A 21680-nucleotide genomic window follows, 5' to 3' on the forward strand; every position below is an offset into this window, starting at 1 on the left:
TTTTGGCGGATTAAGGAACTTCTTTCTTAATCCGAATGTGGACTGTTACATGTCTCAACACAAACGCAGTACCCGTGCAAAGGATTGTATGCGCGCGAAGGAGCCCATGATGCAGCGGCGCGCAATAAAATCGCTATAGTGGAAAATAGCCTCCCTTAGCTTCACTCCATAATCGAGGCTGTCCTGTCCTTAAACTCTTCAGGGTTCGTGTTGTAAATCGCATGACCGCCGTTGCTTCCTCAGGCACCAGGATCCAGGATCTTGAATTTATGACCTGTCGACTGGTCTATGTTATACATGTCACACTCTTTCGACATCACTAATTATTTCCTTGTGAATAACGGGGAACAAGAATGGCTCTTTAACCCGGTGGAGCTTCACGTCAGGCCTGGCGGAGCCATCTCCTCTTAATAAGACGGATATGATACTTGTATTTGCTATCATTCTTTAAAAAAGTGGTAGCTGGTCAGTCCAGTATCCTGGAGGAGAAAGCATGTGCAAAGGTATAGTTCGTCTTCCAAAAGTACCACATATTGAGCATGAGCGGTGGGGATCATCGTGGACACACCCAGCCATTGTGTTCTTCAAGTCGGTAGAGCATCGTGGTCAATGACGCCCTGTAGCAATCTTACTTGGCAGCACCCTCAAGGGAAGTACAGTCCAAACTACATAGAACAAAATGAAAAAAAGAAGACACTTAGACACTTACTGCGCTATCCGCAATAGACTTTCCTAAATGAATGTCCTTGGCATGGTCAAAGGCCCACAAAACACGGGTTTTCCCATTTCGATCTCCATCCGATGCAGGGCAAAGTTGCCTTTTTTTTTTTTTTTTTTTTTTTTTTTTTTTTTTGGATCCAGAATCATCACTCCCAAAGTTGTCATTGATTTGAGACCTGCCCCTTTCGGGCTCGTCCGCGGGCAGAGAGTTACGGACCCCCGACATCAAGATCGACAAGACGGGGAATGAACCTTTGGTGTCCCCAGGACAGTGGGGTGTGTGCTATGAAGGAAGGTGGAAACGGATGGCAGGAAGGAATAGAACATTAGTAATCCATACTAGAAGCGCAGAACAAGACATGTCAAGCGATAGGAACAAGCGTGCTGATGGGCTGATAGGTAAGAAGGGGTTTATTAGCTTTGCTGTATCTTGCACTGTAAGCGGCGGTGGACGCGTTTTGACCTTTTATTTTTTATACTAGGGGTTTCTAGGGTTTTTTTACACAGCGCATGTCCCGGACTATGGGTAGGTCGACGGGTTGCAAAACGAAAAAATACGATTCCGCCCTCCCTCAAATAAGTGTAAGATTAACCGGTTCGAGACTCTGATCCATCAAAAGCGGCTAGGCCACGCATGCAGTAGTTCTGGGTGCCTGGAATATTGCCGCCTTAAGCATTGGCCCAGTTGCAGAGTCAAGGTCCGTCAAAACTCAAACTCGGGGAAAGCAGAGGATGTGACCGTGTCTGCGAAAATGTAAACAGATCACCTTCCGCGCTGGGAGATGTCTTTCTCTCCTTTGGTTACACCTCCCTCGGCCATCCCTTCCTGCACACCGCACCGACACACGCGGACTCACCGGACCTCGCGGACACAGAAAGAGAAACGCATATTACTATGGCTTCAACAGGATTGTGGCAACGTTGCATCGCAGCGTCTGCAGTCATTTCAGCAGCTTCAAGGACTGGTACGGAAAATCGATCGCAGAGATGCCCCAGCAACTTCTCTTTGAAACTGCTTCCAGAGACACATATCAACAGCGACAGCAACAACAACAACAACACATAGGAGGGTGACTCTAACATTGATTCACCTACGATTCTCCCAATTCCATTTACTATTTAGCACTCATCTCCAGGTCCTTCACAACCGCCGGCGCCGTCTCTTTAGCGCGCAAGCGTCCTAGCACGGCCTCGAAAGTCACCGTCGCCCGTGTGCCTGGACTGGACAGCCCAGCTGCGCTCCACAACCTTTCAGAAATCCACCCGCTTCTGGACCACTACCCCCGTAAACTCGATGGTGAGGGCAACCTTAACCTCGCGACTGCGAAACTCTGGCCCTCGAGCCCACCCCTGGATGACATGCTCAAGAACCAGGCCGACGATGATGTGGACGAGGCGTCTTTGCCACACGGATTGACCAAGGAGGATCTGAGACGGTTTATTAAGCGTGCCTTGGTCGTGAAGCGTACCTCGAACATGACGACTGCAGGAAAGATCCCGAGCATGTATGCGCTGGTCGTCGTCGGTAATGGAAGCGGTATTGCCGGATACGGAGAGGGCAAGGATGATGAGGTCGCTAGAGCGGTCAGGAAAGCGACCAACAGGGCCATGAGGAACTTGACGGCGTTTGATCGGTATGATGACAGGACGATTTATCACGATATCGATCATAAGTTCCATGCCACCAAGATTCAGTTCCGTTCCCGACCACCAGGTACTTTTTTATTTTTACGACGAATACGGAGGAAGTGAACAATCAGATTGCATAGTCGAAGAGTGAGGGTTCTAATCAAAGTGAGTTGTTTTCATTCCGCAACCCCCTCGCCCCCCTCCCTCCCCTCCCTCCCCTCAATGACAGGTTTCGGTAACCGCTGCAACCACTATATTCACGAGATCTGCTCCTGTATCGGAATCCTGGATATCAGCGCCAAGGTCTGGGGCTCGCGTAACCCCATGAACGTCATCAAGGCGACCTTCGAGGCATTGGGATCGAAGCAGAAGTTGCCCGAGGATATTGCTCGTGGTCGTGGAAAGCGTGTTGTCGATGTTCAGCACACTTATTATGGCGCCAGCGAGTAAAGGGCCCAAAAAAAAGGAAAAAAAAGAAAAAAAAAAAAAGTCAATAAATATGGAAGCACGCACACATTTGGAGTGGAAAGAAAGGGCAGGACAGGAAAAAGAACGATAAGGAAATGAAGGGTGGAGGGTATGTAACGTTGTATAATAAAAAAAACATCGATAGAGTCAAAGCAACAAAAAACGACAAACCAAAACCAATTCGCCCTTTATTATTGTACCATTCTACTGGGTTATCTTTCTCAACGTTCATTTTGGATTTCGTCGTCGCGCATGATCTTGGTCGACCAGTCTGCGCATCAAGAGGATCGACTGTCGATAGCGATACAGGTCCAATCCTTCCATATTACGACAGGTCCTAGCCTGCAGCATCCAGTGCCCGGCTTCATAAACGACTTCTCCGATGAACTGAAAGAGTGCTCCTGGTTCATATCGCCACGGATCCAGTAATTGTGTGTCGATCCAGAGAACAATCCTCGGTCCCCGTAACCCGCGGACGCCAGAATTCTGCTCCTGATGGGGCTGCAAAGGCTCTGAGGGTATCCATTGCTGGTAATCCGCTGTTGCTGTTCCCTTGCCTTTGTCCCTGGAGTCATTTTCAATCCCTTCGTCCTCAGAGGAATCCTCGTCTGTTGTAAAAGTGAGGTCGATACAGCTGCCGTGACGGTCCTGTGATCGCCCAGAGTCCTTCTCATCGTCATCGTCATCATCGTCGTCGTCGTCCAGTGTTAAATCGATCGTGCCATTTTGGAAGGCGGCGCTGCCTTTGGATGGGTGCTCGGGTTTGTGCGCTGTCGACGGTTTTGTTGGCGGATCCAAGGTGTACTCGTGGTGGAAACAGGACTCGACTTTAGCGATTTGACGCTCTAGATCGTAATTGATCAGTCTAAGTGTATGGGAGAGAAAAGTTGCGTGAGGGAAGAGACACATACGGCGTAGTCGCGTGGAGGAAAAAAAAAAAAAAAAAAAGGGCGTTCTTTCATACCGCCCTAGAATCCGGTAGAGTCCTGCATTGCTGCCAAGGCGAGGGTCGATTCGCTTCAGCTTTTCGTGCAGCTCATTCAAAAAGATGATTTCGCACTCGGGAACATTCTCCATCCCATCGTTCAAACGGTAGATCTGTCGGGCCTATGAACAAGAGTGGGGTGAAAAGGCGACAGTGCATTTCGACTATGAAAATCAGCTGATTGAGTTTATGTGGCTATCCGCCCGATCCTCTTGGTTGTTCGCATATTGGCTTTACCGGTTTACTGAGGCACACTTTTACAATCCAACTATCTATGCTGTCGTCGAGATTCGAACCATGAAAAGAGACCTGTATTAGATATTGCTACGGATATACAACTTCATGTTTCTACGCTACGACGGAGGTGTACCTGTTGTCGCATACCCTATTAAAGGCACCCTGCGCTCGATACCACAGTCCCGATAACGCGTACATCCTCTTTCTCATCGCCTCCCTTGCCTCTCCTTCTCTTCTCTTCATCGCCTCGCTTATCACTCTTTTTCGGCCCGTTTTACCCACTCGAAGACATTTGCTTGCGAGCTCACTTATCCAGACGTTTCTTCCGGCGCTCGAATGGCAAATCCCTCAGTCTAAGTTCGCCCCGTGCAGGAACACGTTGTCAGGAATGCCGCCATGGTGTACGTAATTCGTTCTATTATGTGCACCATATAGCTCTCCAGCATTGGACTCGCTTTGCTGCTTCAGGCACCATAGGCATCCATGACTTGGCTACTCGACCGCTTACATCTCGCTTTCATCCGCCTTGTACATTGTTATCAACACCTTTAGCATCTTTCCCAATCGCCCAGAGTTGTTAAAGTAATGGAAACAGCAACAATGACCGTTCCTACATGAAACCCATGGTTCTGAGCAGGACACATTGATTCTTTTTTAGCGAATCCTGTTTAGTTCGCGGCAGGTAGGCGGAAAGTGGAGTGTGGCCTGATTTTTTATGTTATGAATTTGGAGCCAGTTGGCGCAATGGTTTTCTCGAATAACTATCGGTTCTCGTGTAATCTTCATGGTTTGCTAGTTTCACTTTCCTCTCCTCAATGAGTTCATCGAGTGTCCTTAGTTGTTCAAGCTCAACCGACGTAACAATGGTGCCAGATAACGACAACAACAATACGGACAACAGTGTAACCAACAAGAACAGTGACAACCACAGCAACAAAAACCGTGCCAACATCGACAACAATAACCGAGATGATCACCACTGTAGCGAAGGGAGCCGTGAGCCGTCACCGAAGGAACACATTAAATAGGTTCACAATAGGATCAAGAATGGTGATCTAATCACCATGCCTGATTTTGCAAGCGTGATGCCCACGCCGCCTTCTCAAACCGCATAATGTGTTCGGTCATACCTCGTAAAGCGAGGGGAGGCGTATTCACGATGTACGATACCTGGCGACGCAATTACGGTGATGCTTTCTGGGCGTCTCAATCAGCGGTGTTGCGAATTGAAACTTCAACAAAGAGGGCAGTGAAAGAGATTGTCGAAGGGAGCGATCATGTCAGGATAAGATTTATACGCCAATATGTCAGGGGTGAGATGCGGTCCCCGTTGGCCACATATTCCCCAGGTTCAATTGAAAAACGGACGCCGATTATTGTCTCTTCTCCCACTCTCCCACCATTGAAAAGCGCGAAACATTCAACGACTGTGGAGGTAGAGTTTGGGTCGAAGTTAGCCCAAAGCGACAGCAACTATGACGAGTCAAATCCTTCATGCGCGGAAGAAGTATCTATCGATATAACCGAACTCGAGTTACTGGAAACACTGAACAGGATCGAGCAACACTCCAATGGGGCTGAAGAAGCACTCCAGGTCGTCTTGGACGATGACACGGATTCAGACTCTGAAGAACAAGGTTTGTTAATACCTATACCGCCCTGGAAAAGACAAAAAACGAATAAAGCTGAAGACGAGGCGAAAGAAGTATATACTTTATCCATTGAGGATCCTGAGCAACGCTACGTATGCATTCCACGATGGGTCACAAGATCTAGTGTCAGAGCAGTTTCAAGGAAAGATTGCTGGAGGTACTTTTGATGGTCTGGACGTTGTTGTAACCAAAGGTGTTTTTGGGGACGTTGTTTATCCAGCTATGACCGGAAGCGTGCGTTCTATCACTGGGTTATTGATAGGACATTGTGAGCCATTAGTGTATGGGTGCATCTACTATCAGTTGTAGGTGATAGATGAAGTTATAAGATAGAGGGAAGTGTTTTTTAACCCCTCCTGGACCCTCAGCAATAAAAAAAAAAAAAAAGAGCGGAGACTCAAAAACAGCACAGCAATAGGCGCGTCGCGTATCAATTGACTTGGTCTTTCTTTCAAGAGAAGAACCTTTATCTATTCGGTGCTGCACGAACATTCTGTTTAGGACTATGTGGTGCAGTATGATTGTGGGTGTGATGCGTTACGTATTCTATGATTATCGATTATGTGTATAAAGTAGAGGCTACGAAAAAGTATGCATTGACATCAATTATGTTGTGTGACAGAAGAAAAGAGAGCAGTGGTCATGAAAATCGAAAAAAAAAGTCATGTCGAGGGGAGGAGTAATCAATCAGACTTTGGTACCACCAATGACGACTTTGTTGCGAGCATCCCACATCAGGACCACGGCTGGCGCACCCGTCGCTGTTCGGTACTGATAAAGGCATTTGTCCAATCTCGCTTCCTTGAAACAAGGCTGCACGATCCACTCCTGTGCGGTCTCCAGCGTCAGCTTCATGAACATGTACTTGAGCCAGGGGCATCGCGCAAAGATCAGTTTCATGAATCCTGCGCTCGTAAAAGGGATCACCTCCGTGAGCTCTTCGCCAGTGACAACAGGACCAAAAGTATCGTCCGAGGACTCAAGAGCAGATGTGCCCTGATGAGCAGGGAGATGATGGTTCACAAAGGCCTGAAACTGCGAGTGCTGCAGAATCGTAGTGGGCTCGTTCAAGACCAGGTCCACGAGCTTGGGTGACCGAAGGAGATATTGGAACAGCGCAAAATCAGTGATGCCAGGGCAGTACATGGTAAGGCGTCGAAGCGGTAACTGGGCCAGATTGGATAGGGCAACATTGGCATCAGCAAGGTGACACATCTGGGTCATAGGTACGTGAGCACCGTCCTGGTTATTATTATCGTTATTGTCGTTGTTGTTCTGATCAGGTTGGGGTGCTTGCTGTTGAGGCGGTACGGGCGCTGCTGCCGGTTCCTGCTGCTGCTGTCCCTGTTGCTGGGTTGAGAATCGGAAGGAGTCATGGCCAAGGACATGCAGTTCCTGAAGTTCAGGGGCACCATGGCTTGCTAGGACCTCGAACATACCGTCCAACGCTAGGCCGTTGAGGCAAGACAGCGTGATTGACTTCATATTTTTGCAGTGGTGCGCATAGGCCGACATCATGTCCGTCAGCTGCTGGCTCGATTCAAAGTCCAAGCCTTGAAAATCTACCGAGAGTAGATGACGATGCGAACGCATCGCCAGTTCGATATAGGTCCTCACGGTGATTCCCTGGCAGGATCGGATCGAAATGCGTTCCAGAGGTTGGATGTTCTGCGCAAAGATCAAAAGCTCTGATCCAGTCTTGTTTTGCTTTGGGTCACAGACGAGGCCCATCAAGGTCAGTCGCTTAAGGGAGAGAAGAGCCCCAGCGATGATCGAGAACGGAATGCTGGCCTGAAGCTTGGGGCCGTGGGCATGAAAGAACGTCGAGGACTTGTTGTCCATGCAGATAGTAAGGTCGACCAAGGCATAGCAGTGGTGAGCAATTGTGTTGAGCAGTCTCGGCGAGATCATCTGGCTATAGATGGATGTCGTCTTTTGTCGAGGTCTCCTCCTGCTCTGAACTGGAGAGCCACTCAATGACATGGACGACGAAGAAGACGAAGGAGACGACGACAACGGCGTTGCATCCTTGGAGTAAGCAGCTGCCAGGATGGCGCTCTCATCAGCGGCGACATTGGTCCTGGTGAGCATGTCGAGTCCTTGACAGAGGTCTAGACTTGTGCCTGCTGCTGCTGCAAGGGGATCACCATGACTGCTACTGCTTCCAAAGAATTGGCCAGAGGCGAGGGCGGATGTGGCATTGGCATTGGCAGTCATTGGCAAAGTCGACCCAAGGGACATATCGAGCAGGGTGAGGGATTTGATCCGGAGTGCAGCCTCATTGTTGAACAGGCCTTCTTCGACAGCATAGCCCATGCCGGGCCGCTGGCGCTGCTGTTCCTGCTGGCGCTGCTTTTGTTGTCGCCTCCTGAGTGACGCAGAAAAGTCGATCGCCTGATAAAATTCGGTCAGGTCGTCATAGTCGGCCAGGGTCCTCTGTCGCCACAGCATGCGGATGGCCTGGGGATAGAATGCGCGGCAGGTGAGACACAGGGCCAGCATGGACGATAAATCGTTCTGGATATAGACGGCCGACTTTCTTTTGTCCTTTTTACGCCTCACCCCTGAGGTGTCTCTGAAAGAGGGGTCTGACGTGGTAGTGACCATTGATGTTGTGTTAGGGGCGGTGTTTCTGGTCATTGTTGTGGATGTCTCTCTTCCTGCAAAACCTTCTGTTGTGGCTGATTCTGAGCTCGATGATGATAATGGGGGTGAGGTTGGAGATGAGGACCGGCTAGAAGACAACTCCTCTGGGGCGGTATTCTGTTCATTCTTTGCAGGGGTCGTTGTGCTTGGGCGATGGACGACTGGTGTAACATAGACATAATAAAAAATGAGCGCCAACAATTCTGGGCTAAGGCGAAAGATGGCAGGTCCCTGAACCATCTCCACATCTGCATTCACATCCACACCAGCTGTAAGCATGCCATGGTCCTGATTATGATCCTTCTCTCGGTGTTCCGGTGCCGACACTGCTAAGGAATCCATAATGAACTCGAATTGTCCCTGGCATGGCTGCTGTTGCTGTTGTTGGTCTTGCTGGTAGTCCTTGTGTGCTGTTGTTGCCCTGAAGGAACGAAGTCGTGCCCTGAGTGGCGATCGGATGGGGGCGGTTGCCTGGTCGTTGTTGGAGATTGGAGACGTTGGTGCGATGGGAGTTGTTGAGCCCGACAGCCTTGTCCGACGTTGTACAGGACTGTACTCATATGGACGGCTTCTGTGTGACCTGAGATCGACCATGACGAGAAATTATAGAAGCGGCAAAAGGGTAGAAACAAGCGGGGTGCAGCGGATGAAATTGGGGATAGAGAGACGATGGCCGTTGGTGGTGACAATGGAGACGAAAGGAGGAGAGGAGGAAGAGGGAGTCGATGAACAAACAATGGGGAGCAACGAAGAAAGAGGGAGTGAGAGAGAGAGGAGAGAGAGAGGAGCGGTAAAGAATGAATGAATGAATGAGCGAGTGTGCAGTCGTTTTTATCTTTTTGAAGCTTGGGCTGGATGGGGATATGCTCTTGAAACACTTGATGCACTTGATGCGCTGCATGCAGATGCGGATGTCGAATGTCGCTGCTATGTGTCGCACCCTTTTGTTTTGGGGAGGAGGAGGTGGAGGAAGGAGGGACAAGAAGTGTGAGGAGTAACCTGCAGGGATAGGAACGGGGTCTGTGGATGCTTGGGGGAAGATAATGAGGCAGGAAATGAGAATGTTCAGATTAAAGAGTCAAAAGAAAATGAAGAAAAGGGAGCAGGTCGATTGCATTTATCAGACCGACATGAACCATTACCAGCAAGCGACGTCTTAATCAACGGGTTCTTCGGAATGGGGGAGTATCATGATACGGGTCATCATCAAAGACGCAGTGTTTAATTCATTCGTAATAATTCAGTCGTACTTACGTTCCTGCTCCTGTGCCTGCTCCTGTTCCTGTTCATTTCCCATGTTCCTGTTCATTTCCAGATACTGACATCGTCATCCAAAAATGTCATCACACTATCGCTGTTGGCCCATAATTCGGTTCCGCCAAGGACTATCATCATTGTCGTGTGCGTGTACTGTGTATGAAGCGTGGGAAGCTGTGGCACTATGCGCTATCAATGCCTCTTCTCTCTCGAACTTTGCAACCAGAGCCGCTGCCGCCGCTCCCTTGTCCTCCTGTACTTTAGTGGAGATAATTGGATGGTAGATAAGCCGATATTGAATGAGAATGCTACTGCACTCTCTCATCTTGTGCTTGTTCGCTAGAGTTTTTCCCACTCTTCTCATTCCTCAATTCTTTTGAGCTGGGGCAGATACCTTGAAGGGAAATGAGAAATCGGGCGGATGGTAACCGGATGAACGAGCACAAATGGAATCGGACCACTGAAGAGCAGCCACGGCGTATCTGTAAGGGCGCATGCCAGTGAGGATGGGTCATACATATACGATGACAAGGCCATTTGCGTAAATTGGCCATCATCGATAGTATACGATGGCTCTCCGTTCTGTGTTAATGTCTTCGTTTTGTTTTCAAGTACTTAGCCGAACTCTCTCTACCTTTTGTTCTCTCTCACCCATTCTTTACCCTCTCTCTTGTTGACCCTTTTTGTTTACCTCGTTTGGATGCAATGTAATGTTATTTTTTCTTCTTCATGTTATTCGCGTGCATGCATGTCAACTGCACCTTCTGTCCAACCGAATAAACGGGTGAGCTATTATATTTATTTTATCTTATCGTTCTTTTATCAAGGACGCACCTCATCACGTTTAATGGCTCGCTTTTCCTTTTTGTTTGTCTATTTTTACATGTATTTACAACGTGCATTCGCCAAAGTGCGTCTAGGTCTGGGTGTTAGAGTACTGTCTATCGATGGATGGATGGACATGCATCCCGATAGCCGCTTCTCATTTCCATAAGAAAAATACAATCAGACAATCAATCAAGCAAGCAGCAGGCTGCAAATGGGGATATGGTAGCTGTCAGGGTCGTCCAGCCAAGAGGCTGATTCGAGGTGGATCAGCTCTTCATTTGTGTCAGAATGAATATAAAAAAAGGGGGGTATCAGTCTTTAGGCAGGAGAAAGGGGGATCATAATGTGGCCCATGCTCAGATCATAAATGACGACCCCGAAAACAGCATGCGAGAGCCATCTTTCGCGTCGGTGCACGGATCAGCAAACGAGCGGAGTTTTTGAGGGACACACATGGATGACGGTCCTGGGTGGCCCATGCGTAATCCGGTCACCGTAGACACCTGAATAGATAAACAACGCGATTATCAAAGACCGCGGTATGGAGTCTGTCAGTTAAGAGAGAAAGGGAGTCGCGTATGGATGGGGCTCGCGTGCTTGGAAACTCCAAAGAATCTCAACTCATTTCAAAGTACAATAACGTCTTAGGCATTTTTTATCCACGCCACGACCAACTCGCAGTCTTTCATAGGGGCGTATTTGATGTGAGCAGGCTGCTACGCGAATGGCAGGCTCGAGCATGCAACCTGGATATCATCGTCGCCCTCGTCATTCAAGATATGGTGCCGCTTGTGCTTTAACAATCATTGTTGCTCCTGCACCAAGTCTTGTCTTTTGGCCTACTATCAGGTGGAGCTGGAACGTGTTGCCAGATCTATCGACATCGACGCTACAACGACCACGCGAACGAACCTCTTATACACTCTTTTCCATTTTGCGCGCCTTCCTTGTCTTCTCTCTCGTACCTGTTTTACTACTACCATCCGTCTCCCCGTCTTTGCCAATAATACTTATCCATCGGCCACCCACTCGCAGCTCCTCCGATCTGTTCTTAACAGCGACGGCTTAGCCTGACTAGTCCCGTTCACCCTCGTCTATCAGCCCACATTGCTTTTCAGCAGAATCGAGCCCACCGACCCTTACCTAGTTTCAAATGCAGCACGACGCCTTCAAAAAGTTTAGCAAGGACTTGCAGGATGTACTCTCGATTTCCGGCAGCTTTATGAACAAGCAGGCAAGAAAGATACCCTTTACTGTTGACAGAAAGAGAAAGTCCTCTATGTCCCAAGCGAATGTTGGCCGACAGACCAAAAAAGCCATGGTTGACACCTGTTCACTCCATGAGTACTCAGTCTCGAATATCACCAACGAGTCACCAACGACAGCGGAGTCTGCTAACAGTCAGCTCTCGTCGTTGCCATCTGTCAAAGTTTATCCAAGAGAAAGGCCACCTATCATTCATTGCCCACCTTCGGCGTCCTCTGTGGATCAATTTTCTCCCCAGCGGCGAGGCTGGATCCAGAATTGGGCTAATCCAAATGCAATGACGGAGCTGAATAATGTTTTAAAGTCTAGACAGGCATGGGACACAATCGAAAGCCATCCCAACGAGCCCATCGGACTCTTGTTTGTCAAGCGTAAGTTGATCTTTTCTTTAACGTAAGATCGCTTGAAAGTTCAAATGTTTTTAAAAGCTGCCCTAACAGTTTTTGAACAACAACAACAACAACAACGACAACGACAACGACAAAAAAAAGTTATTCAGGTCACCAATAAGGCCTCATCAAAGCTTTCTGACGTTGAGTGGAGTCTGCGTGTTAACAGTGTGGAGCGAACTTCATACCCTACTCGGTCGTTCAAGGATAACTCAGGCAATACTGCGACAATGAACGAAATCTTTCTATTGTAAGTTTCTAACGCGATCATTTGTGTCTGTTCGTTTGTGGGTGTACGATCTAGTTGTGCTAACTCGGGATGATGCTTATGTACATCAGCGACGTGAGTGAACCTTTTCAGCTGCAGATGACAGTAGAGAGCAGCCCTGTACCTACAAAGTTCGGAACCATGGCTGGGTTATCCAACCCCCAGCCCTCCATGCTTGGTCAGTTGGAGTTGTCCTTCTGCTTGGAACAAATGGAAAAATCAATTCGTACCTACAAGCTGCGTCCACCTACCGCTGAAGATTCGAGCAAGTCGAGTGCCAAACCAGACTGCGAGGTCGTGATCATGATTGGACTTCACATCCTTGAAGAACCCGTCCTGGATCGATCCTGGGAGACTGAAGTGCTATACCAAGGCTTTTTGACGTTCATGACCCGAGGAAGCGGACTGGCTGTAAGGCGCTTTGGGCGTTTGAATGGTGTGTTTGTCGGAAATGGTATTGCTATGTTCGACGATCATTAACTAAAGGATTCTTTGGTCTTTATGAGTAGTCATGGAAGCGGTACTGGGCGGTCTTGGAGGGACGCGCCGTCAAATTATATGATGCCGAGTACCAACAGGTAGATAAACAAGAGTGCTTCTCTCATACCAGCGCAGACCTTTGAACTTAATTTATTAATCTCTATTCCCCTTTGGATCTGGTCTAATAGAAACGAGATGTCATAGCTGTCATTCCCTTAGTCCACATTCTGGGTGTTCAGCCCCCAGACTTGGATAAGGTCGATGTGGGTGCGAATGGGTTTTCGATGGTGGTGGATCCGAAGGGAGTCGATATGAACACCTTGAGCTGCAGGGCCGATCCATCGGAGCTGGACTACAGCTTGTATGCCTTTACAGATTCGGCGCACTTGTACAAGATATGGAATGCACACCTGGAAGACGCCCTAGACCAATACCAGGAAAACATGATTTACCAGGAACGAATCGTAAAAGCCAAGTTGGCCCGTCGAGCGAGCCAGAGTCTCTCGCGACATTCGTTCGAGAGCAGCGCACCGCCATCCCCCCTGGAGATGGAGGGTGAGACGTTAGGGACAGACCTAGTAGATCTGAAGTTTGTCTGGTAGATTTCATTCAACTGTTTGGTCAGTGTCCGTTCGACTAGGCTAGACCCATAACATATCGTAGTAGTGATACCAATGATACCAACACTCTTTCGTCCTTAATGTGAGGATAAAAAAATATGCGGCGGTGGGTGGGATGTGTGCCAGGGCTGTTTGTAAGAATAGGACATGTGGGCCAATGAGATGCGATTAAAATTGGGTTTTGAACGTGGCTCGCTTCGTCTGGTGGGAACAAACGAGCCTTGGCCTATGGAAGGTAATAGAAACAAAAGTATGTACGAAAAGGAGAACAGGGCTGCGCTACCAGGAGAAGATGGGGAGTTATCACAGGGCACTAAGACGGAGGGACGGCACTAGGACCGTAGACTATGTACGCACGAAAGAAAGAGAGGGAAAAAAGTAGGAGCGTGCACGTGATACAGACTCGAGAGGGGATAGGAAATGGACCAAGGGGACAGCGCCAGCAGTCAGTCAGAGTCGATTTCTAACAAAAACGCGCAAGTCCCTTCCTTCTTACTCTTTTTTTCTTTTTCCATCCCCTCCATCCCCTCAACCCTCCTCTCTTCTTATTTTCCCTGCACCAGCCAGTCTTCCTTGCCTTTTAGCCTTTACCCGCTTGAAAGCACCGAACCCAGGAAAAAGCAGACAAGAGGAAACATCAACAACCCACACAGCCCGCTGCTAGGTACCAAACCGAAGAAAGGCCTCGCCCATCAAGGTCATCATCAATTGTCAACTTTTCGTTCGCACTAACAGGCCATCCTCGTCATCTTCATCATCTTAGAGACTGTTCGTTGCGTGCTGTAGTCAAGTCATCAGCAAGGACACCATCTCTTTCTGTCTACCGGATCAGTTGAACGCACCATGAACAATTTCTTTACCAGATCACCCAAGGTGATCCTGGATCACTTCAAAGTCGACCCCAACAAGGGTCTAACCTCGAGCCAGGCCAAGGCTGCGCTGGAGAAATACGGCAAAAACGGTACGGATTCGATTCGCCACCTGTCTTCTGCTTATCTCTTCTAGAGTCTTCTCTGCCGCTTCTCAACTCAGCTCCATCTTTTTGGACAGAGTTGCGAAGCAGCTGTTGACACTGAGGAACTGACAATTGTAGAAAAAAGAAAACGAAAAAAAAAAGGTCGAGGTTACTGACAGCTGTTTGTCTCTTTTCTATATTTCCCTGCCTCTCTTGCTGTCTCATCGTTTGTATATCTGTTATCATTTGGTTATATCGATCTGTCAACGTCGGTCTGTCCACAATGCACGTTTTTGCGATCGGTGTTATATTGGATCACATTTAATTTCCTCAACGGTCGAATGGACGATGCTTGACCTCCATCTTGTGTATCCGTCCTTCTGAATGGTGTCATATTCAATCATGGATCACATCGAACAACACAATCGTTATTCGGGATCTTGCATGTGGATCGCGGGCGGATATTTTCCCTCAATCGACGATTTTGAATCTACTAGAACTCCCTGAGGAGGATCCCACCCCCCTGTGGGAGATGATTTTGGAACAGTTCAAGGATCAACTCGTTATCATCCTTCTTGCCGCCGCCGCTATCTCGCTCGTCCTCGCCGTCTTGGAAGAGGACAACTCTGGCACCGCCTTTGTTGAACCCATTGTCATTCTGTTGATCTTGATTGCAAACGCTGCTGTTGGTGTTATCCAGGAATCGAACGCTGAGAAGGCAATTGAGGTATGATTTCCTTCGGTTTGACAGCCTTTTATTTTTATCGCTCATTCCAGTCCCGCCCCTTAGTTTTGTTGTGTTGCTGGATACGACCCCTTTGATCCCCACCAATCTAACAATGGCGCTATTTTTTGATGTCCCTCTCCATCATTCCTGGCTTTGATGTATTTAGGCCCTGAAAGAGTATTCTCCCCATGAGGCCAAGGTTCTCCGTAATGGTTCCATGTCCAAGGTTTATGCGACAGATATTGTCCCCGGTGATATCATTGAGGTTGCTGTCGGTGACAAGATCCCTGCCGATTGCCGCGTTATCGAGATCAACTCCTCCAACTTCCGTATCGACCAGGCCCTCTTGACTGGAGAGTCTGTTTCCGTTAACAAGGTTACCGATGTTGTTGCCGATGCCCGTGCTGTCAAACAGGATCAGATCAATATGTTGTTCTCTGGTACGACCGTTGTCCTTGGAAAGGCCAAGGCCATTGTTGTCCAGACTGGTTCGGATACTGCCATCGGTGACATCCACAAGTCGATCACTGCCCAGATCTCGGAAAAGACTCCTTTGAAGCGCAAGTTGGACGATTTTGGTGACGATCTCGCTAAAGTCATCTCCGTCATCTGTATCCTCGTCTGGTTGGTCAACATCCGCCATTTCAACGATCCTGCTCACCAGGGCTGGCTCAAGGGCGCCATCTACTACTTCAAGATTGCTGTCGCTTTGGCTGTCGCTGCCATTCCCGAGGGTCTGTCTGTCGTCATCACCACCTGCCTTGCCCTCGGTACCAAGAAAATGGCCAAGAAGAACGCCATTGTCCGCTCTTTGCCTTCGGTCGAGACTCTTGGATGCACCAGCGTTATTTGCTCTGACAAGACTGGAACTTTGACAACCAACCAGATGAGCGTCGCCCGTGTCACGGTTGTCGATAACTCAACTGGACACATGGCCGAGTACCAGGTCCAGGGATCCAGCTTCAGCCCCGTCGGTGATATCTTGAACGCTGATGGCAAGATCGTCCCTTCCTTGTCCACCGTCTCCCAGACCTTGAACGAACTGGCTCAGATCTGCGCAGTATGCAATAACTCGTCCATTGCCTACAATGCTGACACCGATACCTATACCAACGTTGGAGAGCCCACCGAGGCTGCTTTGAAGGTTTTGGTTGAGAAGATGGGAACTGACGATGTCAACGTGAACTCAACCCTCGACTCTCTCTCTGCGCAAAAGCGTGTTGATGCCTGCAACCAGTACTGTTCCGAGCGCATTAACAAATTGGCTACATTGGACTTTTCGCGTGACCGCAAGTCGATGAGTGTTTTAGTGACCAGACCCTCGAACGATCGCCGCTCGACCCGCTCTGGTGCCACCACTGCTGCCACTGCCTCGCTTCTTGTCAAGGGTGCGCCCGAGTCCGTCTTGGAGCGTTGCACATCGGTTCGTCTTTCTGCTGGCGGTGAGGTTGTTCCCTTGACAGCCGCTATCCGCGCCACTATCATGGAGAAGGTCCTGGACTATGGTGAGGGACAGGCCCTTCGCTGCCTCGGTCTCGCTGTTGTCGAAAACCAATCGCCCGACCTGAACGACTGGGACTTGAAGAACCCTGAGGACTTTTACAAGTACGAGCAGAACATGACCTTTATCGGCTTGGTTGCCATGTTGGACCCTCCTCGTCCTGAGGTTGCTGATGCCATTGCCAAGTGCAAGACAGCTGGAATCCGCGTCATTGTCATTACTGGAGATAACAAGAACACCGCTGAGTCGATCTGCCGCAAGATCGGCGTCTTTTCGAGAGATGAGGACTTGACCGGCAAGAGCTATACTGGACGCGAATTCGACGATTTGAGCGAGAAGGAGCAGCTCTTGGCTGTTTCCCGCGCCAGCCTTTTCTCCCGCACTGAGCCGACCCACAAGAGCAAGTTGGTTGATCTGCTTCAGAGTATGGGCGAGGTCGTTGCCATGACTGGAGATGGTGTCAACGATGCCCCCGCTTTGAAGAAGGCTGATATTGGTATCGCTATGGGATCGGGCACGGATGTTGCCAAGTTGGCTGCGGACATGGTTCTTGCTGATGACAACTTTGCCAGTATCGAGGCTGCTGTTGAGGAGGGTCGCTCGATCTACAACAACACCAAGCAGTTCATCCGCTACTTGATCAGTTCCAACATTGGCGAGGTCGTTTCGATTTTCTTGACTGTGCTCCTGGGCATGCCCGAGGCCTTGATTCCTGTTCAGCTTCTTTGGGTCAACTTGGTCACGGATGGTCTGCCTGCAACTGCCCTCGGATTCAACCCACCCGACCATGAGATCATGCGCCAGCCTCCTCGTAACTCTCGTGAGCCCCTTGTCGGCGGCTGGCTGTTCTTCCGTTACATGGTGATTGGATGCTACGTCGGTGCCGCCACCGTCTTTGGATATGCCTGGTGGTTCATGTTCTACTCGCAAGGGCCCCATATCAGCTTCTACCAGCTGTCGCACTTCCACCAGTGTAGCTCGCTCTTCCCTGAGATTGGATGCCAGATGTTTACGGACTTTATGTCGAAGAAGGCGACGACCATGTCGCTCTCGATCTTGGTCACCATCGAGATGTTCAACGCCATCAACTCTTTGTCGGAGAACGAGTCGTTGTTGACTCTTCCCCTCTGGAACAACATGTACTTGGTCTTCTCGATTATCCTCAGCATGGCCCTTCACTTTATGATCCTTTACGTTCCCTTCTTCTCGGTAAGTTCGCGAGGAGTGTCAAAAGTGTTACTGGATGTTGCTTTTTTGCTGCTTTTGTATCTCAGCGCTAACGCATGAATGCATGATTTGCCCGTATATCTCTTTTTCTTTTTTTTTTGTGTCATGTATTAGAACTTGTTCATGATCCTTCCTTTGAACGTGGAGGAGTGGAAGGCTGTTGTCTATATCTCGCTGCCAGTCATCGCGATCGATGAGGTGCTCAAGTTCATCAGCAGGACCTTTATTGCACCCCCTGCCAAGAAGCTGAAGCAGGAATAGAGATCCAGCATTAGGATTAGAGAGCGATAGACTTGAACGACACGACCACCGACCCTGGACATGTGCGCGACACGAATGGTCATGTACAACGGGAAGGAGGGAGAGGAAGATAATTTTTTTACTGCTAGAGTGGTGTTGAAACGAAGTAATGCAGGTGTGCGGCCTCTTGCAAGTGCCCGAGTCTGCAGTGTAGAGTCGTTGGTGTTTCCGTGCTTCTCCTATATCATACTTTTTCTTGTTCATCTTGTTCTTTTACATTAAAATTTTTTTATTGACATTCACAGATCTAATTGCATAAATTTGGGGCAGTGGAGCTGAAGCATCCACCATCCACCCACTTATCTTGATGATCTCGGTAGTTCATTTTCCTGGCTCCTGTGGCGGCAGGAGGCTTTCACAGGAGCCCGGCAGTCGTTAAGACAAAGGATGCGCAGGCTTCTCCTTGGTGGAGATGAAGACCAAGCAGGCTGAATGGACATGGCAATATCATAGGTTGTGGTCGTTGGTGCCGCACAGACGTCCATCTCCATTCATGACAGCGCACAGACATCTGCAACCCAACTTTAAATAGCTTAGATTGACCCGTTATCCCTTCTCTCCAGCTTCGGCTCTGGTGCCTATGCTGCCAATCTCCTCTTGGTGACCCGTGCAAGGAGGATGTGAGAAAAAGAAGGACGAACATAGTCTCCTTTCTCCTCTCGGCTGCACCCGCAAAGAGTTCCGGCCTTTGCTGGAAAAAAAGAACGTAATATGATCCCAATACAGCTGGGTAACTGTAGCAAAATCGGGATCAGTATTATCTAAGAAAGCTGTTTCCCTTTCTTCCCTTCTGTCCCGTCTTTGTATTTTTTATATTGTCTGTGTGCTGTGTTCTCTTGACTGTTTTTGCTGCGTTTCTTTCTCTCTCTCTCTCTCTCTCTCTCTCTCTCTCAAATAAAAAGGCATTGTATCAGCACCCTCCCCATAGGTGTCCCACCCTCTCCTAAAAACCGTTCCTGGCTGTGCATCCAACCACGTTTTTCCCTCTTGATCATTGTTCGATATAGACTTCATTGAGTGTCAACCCTTGTCTTGCAGCTCTGCTCAGACGTGCACATTAGAGTCGAGTCCATATATATTACAAACACCTTCACCATCGGACGTCAAACTGCACCTAACCCAACTCATTTACTGAAACGAACACTCGTTCGAACGCACTAGCAAAAGTCGCTTTTTTGATAAAACAGTTTCTTTTAGAACAACCCCGATCTACTCTTTCCTCTTTTCTCGTTTCGTATGAGATAGCAAGAAAAGAAAAGAAAAAAAAAAAAAAAAAAAAAAAAGAGTGAACAACGACACCGCCCTGACACACGGAAAGCAGACAATTTTTCCACATTATCTTCTCATCAAATAATGATGCGTTATATCGACCCTATGTCCCAACCCATCTCGGGTCCGATCCCAGTTCCGGGGACACAGCAAGCTCCAACCGTGCCATTTCTGGGTGGGTCTACGAGTACGAACACACCACGGACGGCATGGACGTCCTCATGCACCCTCTTTCTCGTTGGCCCCAACCACGGCCTCGATTACAGCTCCCCCAGCAGTCATAACCACAATAGCAATAGCCGCAACAAAGCTTTGAGCAGTGACCCATACTACGCCAACAACTCCAACATCAATTCTCACTGCGCACTGCGCCGGCTGCCGACGCTTGGGAAGCTGAAACGTCTTGGTCTCGAGAACACGACTCTCCGGTCCAAGATCACAGAGCTGGAACGGTACCTGACAGGACTGAAGAAAGAACTGATTTTAGCGAATCGACAGATCCACGCGCATAAACAGGATCGGAAGATGTTGGAGGAGCTAAAGGCGGGAGAGATCCATGTGCTGGGCGAACATATCCAGAAATGTGAGGTGGACCTGTTGGCGCGGTCTGCGGAATGTGAGGCGCTACAGGCAAAGTTGCAGCACTGTTCGAAGGAGCAGGTGGTCAAGTTGCGACAGATCAGCATTCTCGAGACAGAGATACGGGACTATAAGCGGTTATCGGCCTTGAGTAGCTACTATACGAGTGGAGGAGGTAGTGGTAGTGGTGGTGGTAGGGGAGGAGGAGGAGGGTTGAGTGAGTTCGCGGCGAGGAATAGTAGGCATAGTTCGGATTTGTCAGAAAGTGTGCGCTCCGCGACGGTCTTTGGTGTAGGCACCGACGCTGCGCAGGTGCAGATGCAGCTACAGATCCGACAGCTCAAGGGCGAGAATTTGCGTAAGGACGAGCAGATGGAAGAGTTGCTCGTGAAGATTGCAGAGTTGACAGCAAACGTGTCACGTCTTGAACACCAGCAACAAGAACAACAAGAACAAGAGGAACATCAGGAGGAGCGACAAGAGGAACAACAACAGCAACAACAACAAGAACAACAACAACAACAACAACAACGGCGTCAGGAGGAGGAGGAACCAGTCGCCTCGATCCTGATTCTAACACCGAGTAAACATATCTCAAAAACTCAACACGTCTCCATATCCACCTCCGACATCAGTTCTAATCTCAGTACCAGTACCAGTATGTTGACTGCCGGGCACGGTGCCTCATCATCATCGCTATCCCCGTCCACAACAACCGTATTCTCTGTGAACAGCGTGGGCTATGACCTCTCACTCGAGCATCCGAAACTCCTGGCAAGATACCAGGCCCTGCGGATGCAGCACGCCCAAGCATCCGAGTATCTCGATGTCCTCGAATCCGAGAACCAAGAACTCAAAGTCCAATTGCTCGACATCAACAGCAGCATCGCGGAAATCGTCAACGATATCCCTAGCACAAACTATATTCAGACACAGCCACAGCCACAGCCACAGTCGAGAACCGTCGCGGTCTATTCGACAACTTCGGCGTCCTCACTGCATCACCCTGCCGCATCGAAGTTGACGCCTCTGGACATGGACGTCGCAGCCACAGCCGTAGCCGCTAGGCGCGGTGCTAGCAAGTATGTCTCATCCACATCTTCATCGTCACCAGCTGTGACATCCACTACGACTCCTAGCTCACCCACGAGTCCCATGCTGGCCCCAATATTGACCCACAAGTCATCGCTTCGCTACTCCAAAGACAGTCAGGTCTCGCCCCCGACCACCGATGTTGCCCTTACGTTTCAATGATAATCAAGTTCGTAAATATCGAGACAAAGAAGACGCACACGCGTACCCGTCTCATAATAATAATAATAATAAAGTTTTTCTTTCACGCTTTGTCTTCGCGTGTGAAAGATCTCTCTACATTTTAGATTGAAGTTAATCAACTTTTGGCACGTACACATCTGAGCACACCCCGAATCAAAACTTGGTTTTATGCATATTCTGCCCCGTTGACAACGGAATCTTTGCACAGTATCAATGGTCTTCATAAATAAAACAGTGAGGGGTTTACGCCTCTGTTCTCGCGCGGTCTCCCTTCTCTTGTTATGAATGGACGCTATCTTGAACTTATCTTTTTCTTCAATAAACCCGTTCAGTCGCTCCATCTGTAGATGGACATGTAGCGCATTCCCAGTCTCAAATCTATAGCTGTATTGTGCATATTGC

The 21680-nt window shown here is 49.0% G+C and overlaps 7 protein-coding genes across 7 annotated transcripts; 5 read left to right on the plus strand and 2 right to left on the minus strand.

The window, feature by feature from the left end:
- Positions 1-2196: 2196 nt before the first annotated feature.
- BC939DRAFT_395197 (ribosomal protein S5 domain 2-type protein) lies at positions 2197-2799 on the plus strand (the record flags this gene model as incomplete). Its single annotated transcript, XM_051552209.1, has 2 exons — positions 2197-2434; positions 2579-2799. The coding sequence occupies 2 exons, from the start codon at positions 2197-2199 to the stop codon at positions 2797-2799; spliced, it is 459 nt and encodes a 152-aa protein (XP_051414086.1).
- Positions 2800-3045: 246 nt separating this feature from the next.
- On the minus strand, positions 3046-3894 carry BC939DRAFT_501382 (uncharacterized protein; the record flags this gene model as incomplete). The annotated part of the gene is made up of 2 exons (XM_051560159.1): positions 3046-3682; positions 3782-3894. The coding sequence occupies 2 exons, from the start codon at positions 3892-3894 to the stop codon at positions 3046-3048; spliced, it is 750 nt and encodes a 249-aa protein (XP_051414087.1).
- Positions 3895-5198: 1304 nt separating this feature from the next.
- BC939DRAFT_475416 (uncharacterized protein) lies at positions 5199-6000 on the plus strand (the record flags this gene model as incomplete). The annotated part of the gene is made up of 2 exons (XM_051558494.1): positions 5199-5676; positions 5954-6000. The coding sequence occupies 2 exons, from the start codon at positions 5199-5201 to the stop codon at positions 5998-6000; spliced, it is 525 nt and encodes a 174-aa protein (XP_051414088.1).
- Positions 6001-6129: 129 nt separating this feature from the next.
- BC939DRAFT_445627 (uncharacterized protein) lies at positions 6130-9401 on the minus strand. Its single transcript, XM_051554827.1, has one exon. The coding sequence runs from the start codon at positions 8929-8931 to the stop codon at positions 6379-6381; it is 2553 nt and encodes an 850-aa protein (XP_051414089.1). The 5' UTR covers positions 8932-9401; the 3' UTR covers positions 6130-6378.
- Positions 9402-11355: 1954 nt separating this feature from the next.
- On the plus strand, positions 11356-13696 carry BC939DRAFT_445631 (uncharacterized protein). The gene is made up of 6 exons (XM_051554828.1): positions 11356-12059; positions 12180-12327; positions 12417-12756; positions 12855-12923; positions 13014-13420; positions 13507-13696. The coding sequence occupies exons 1-6, from the start codon at positions 11576-11578 to the stop codon at positions 13529-13531; spliced, it is 1473 nt and encodes a 490-aa protein (XP_051414090.1). The 5' UTR covers positions 11356-11575; the 3' UTR covers positions 13532-13696.
- Positions 13697-14789: 1093 nt separating this feature from the next.
- On the plus strand, positions 14790-18313 carry BC939DRAFT_93368 (putative endoplasmic reticulum calcium ATPase). The gene is made up of 3 exons (XM_051562003.1): positions 14790-15127; positions 15294-17837; positions 17970-18313. Exons 1-3 carry the CDS (start codon positions 14933-14935, stop codon positions 18114-18116), a joined length of 2886 nt encoding a protein of 961 aa, XP_051414091.1. The 5' UTR covers positions 14790-14932; the 3' UTR covers positions 18117-18313.
- A 1874-nt stretch (positions 18314-20187) lies between these two features.
- Positions 20188-21405, plus strand: BC939DRAFT_445635 (uncharacterized protein). The gene has a single exon (XM_051554829.1). It carries the CDS (start codon positions 20322-20324, stop codon positions 21255-21257), a length of 936 nt encoding a protein of 311 aa, XP_051414092.1. The 5' UTR covers positions 20188-20321; the 3' UTR covers positions 21258-21405.
- Positions 21406-21680: the final 275 nt, after the last annotated feature.

This window comes from Gamsiella multidivaricata, assembly GCF_025024155.1.
Source record: "Gamsiella multidivaricata strain RSA 2152 chromosome Unknown BC939scaffold_19, whole genome shotgun sequence".
NCBI lineage: Eukaryota > Fungi > Mortierellomycota > Mortierellomycetes > Mortierellales > Mortierellaceae > Gamsiella > Gamsiella multidivaricata.

Coding starts and splice junctions, on each gene's coding strand:
- BC939DRAFT_445627 (XM_051554827.1), bottom strand. CDS start 8,931: ATGGTCGATCTCAGGTCACACAGAAGCCGTCCATATGAGTACAGTCCT.
- BC939DRAFT_445631 (XM_051554828.1), top strand. CDS start 11,576: ATGCAGCACGACGCCTTCAAAAAGTTTAGCAAGGACTTGCAGGATGTA. Junction 12,328..12,416: donor ATGAACGAAATCTTTCTATT/GTAAGTTTCTAA, acceptor TATGTACATCAG/CGACGTGAGTGAACCTTTTC. Junction 12,757..12,854: donor CCCGAGGAAGCGGACTGGCT/GTAAGGCGCTTT, acceptor CTTTATGAGTAG/TCATGGAAGCGGTACTGGGC.
- BC939DRAFT_93368 (XM_051562003.1), top strand. CDS start 14,933: ATGATTTTGGAACAGTTCAAGGATCAACTCGTTATCATCCTTCTTGCC. Junction 15,128..15,293: donor ACGCTGAGAAGGCAATTGAG/GTATGATTTCCT, acceptor TGATGTATTTAG/GCCCTGAAAGAGTATTCTCC. Junction 17,838..17,969: donor TTTACGTTCCCTTCTTCTCG/GTAAGTTCGCGA, acceptor GTCATGTATTAG/AACTTGTTCATGATCCTTCC.
- BC939DRAFT_445635 (XM_051554829.1), top strand. CDS start 20,322: ATGCAGCTACAGATCCGACAGCTCAAGGGCGAGAATTTGCGTAAGGAC.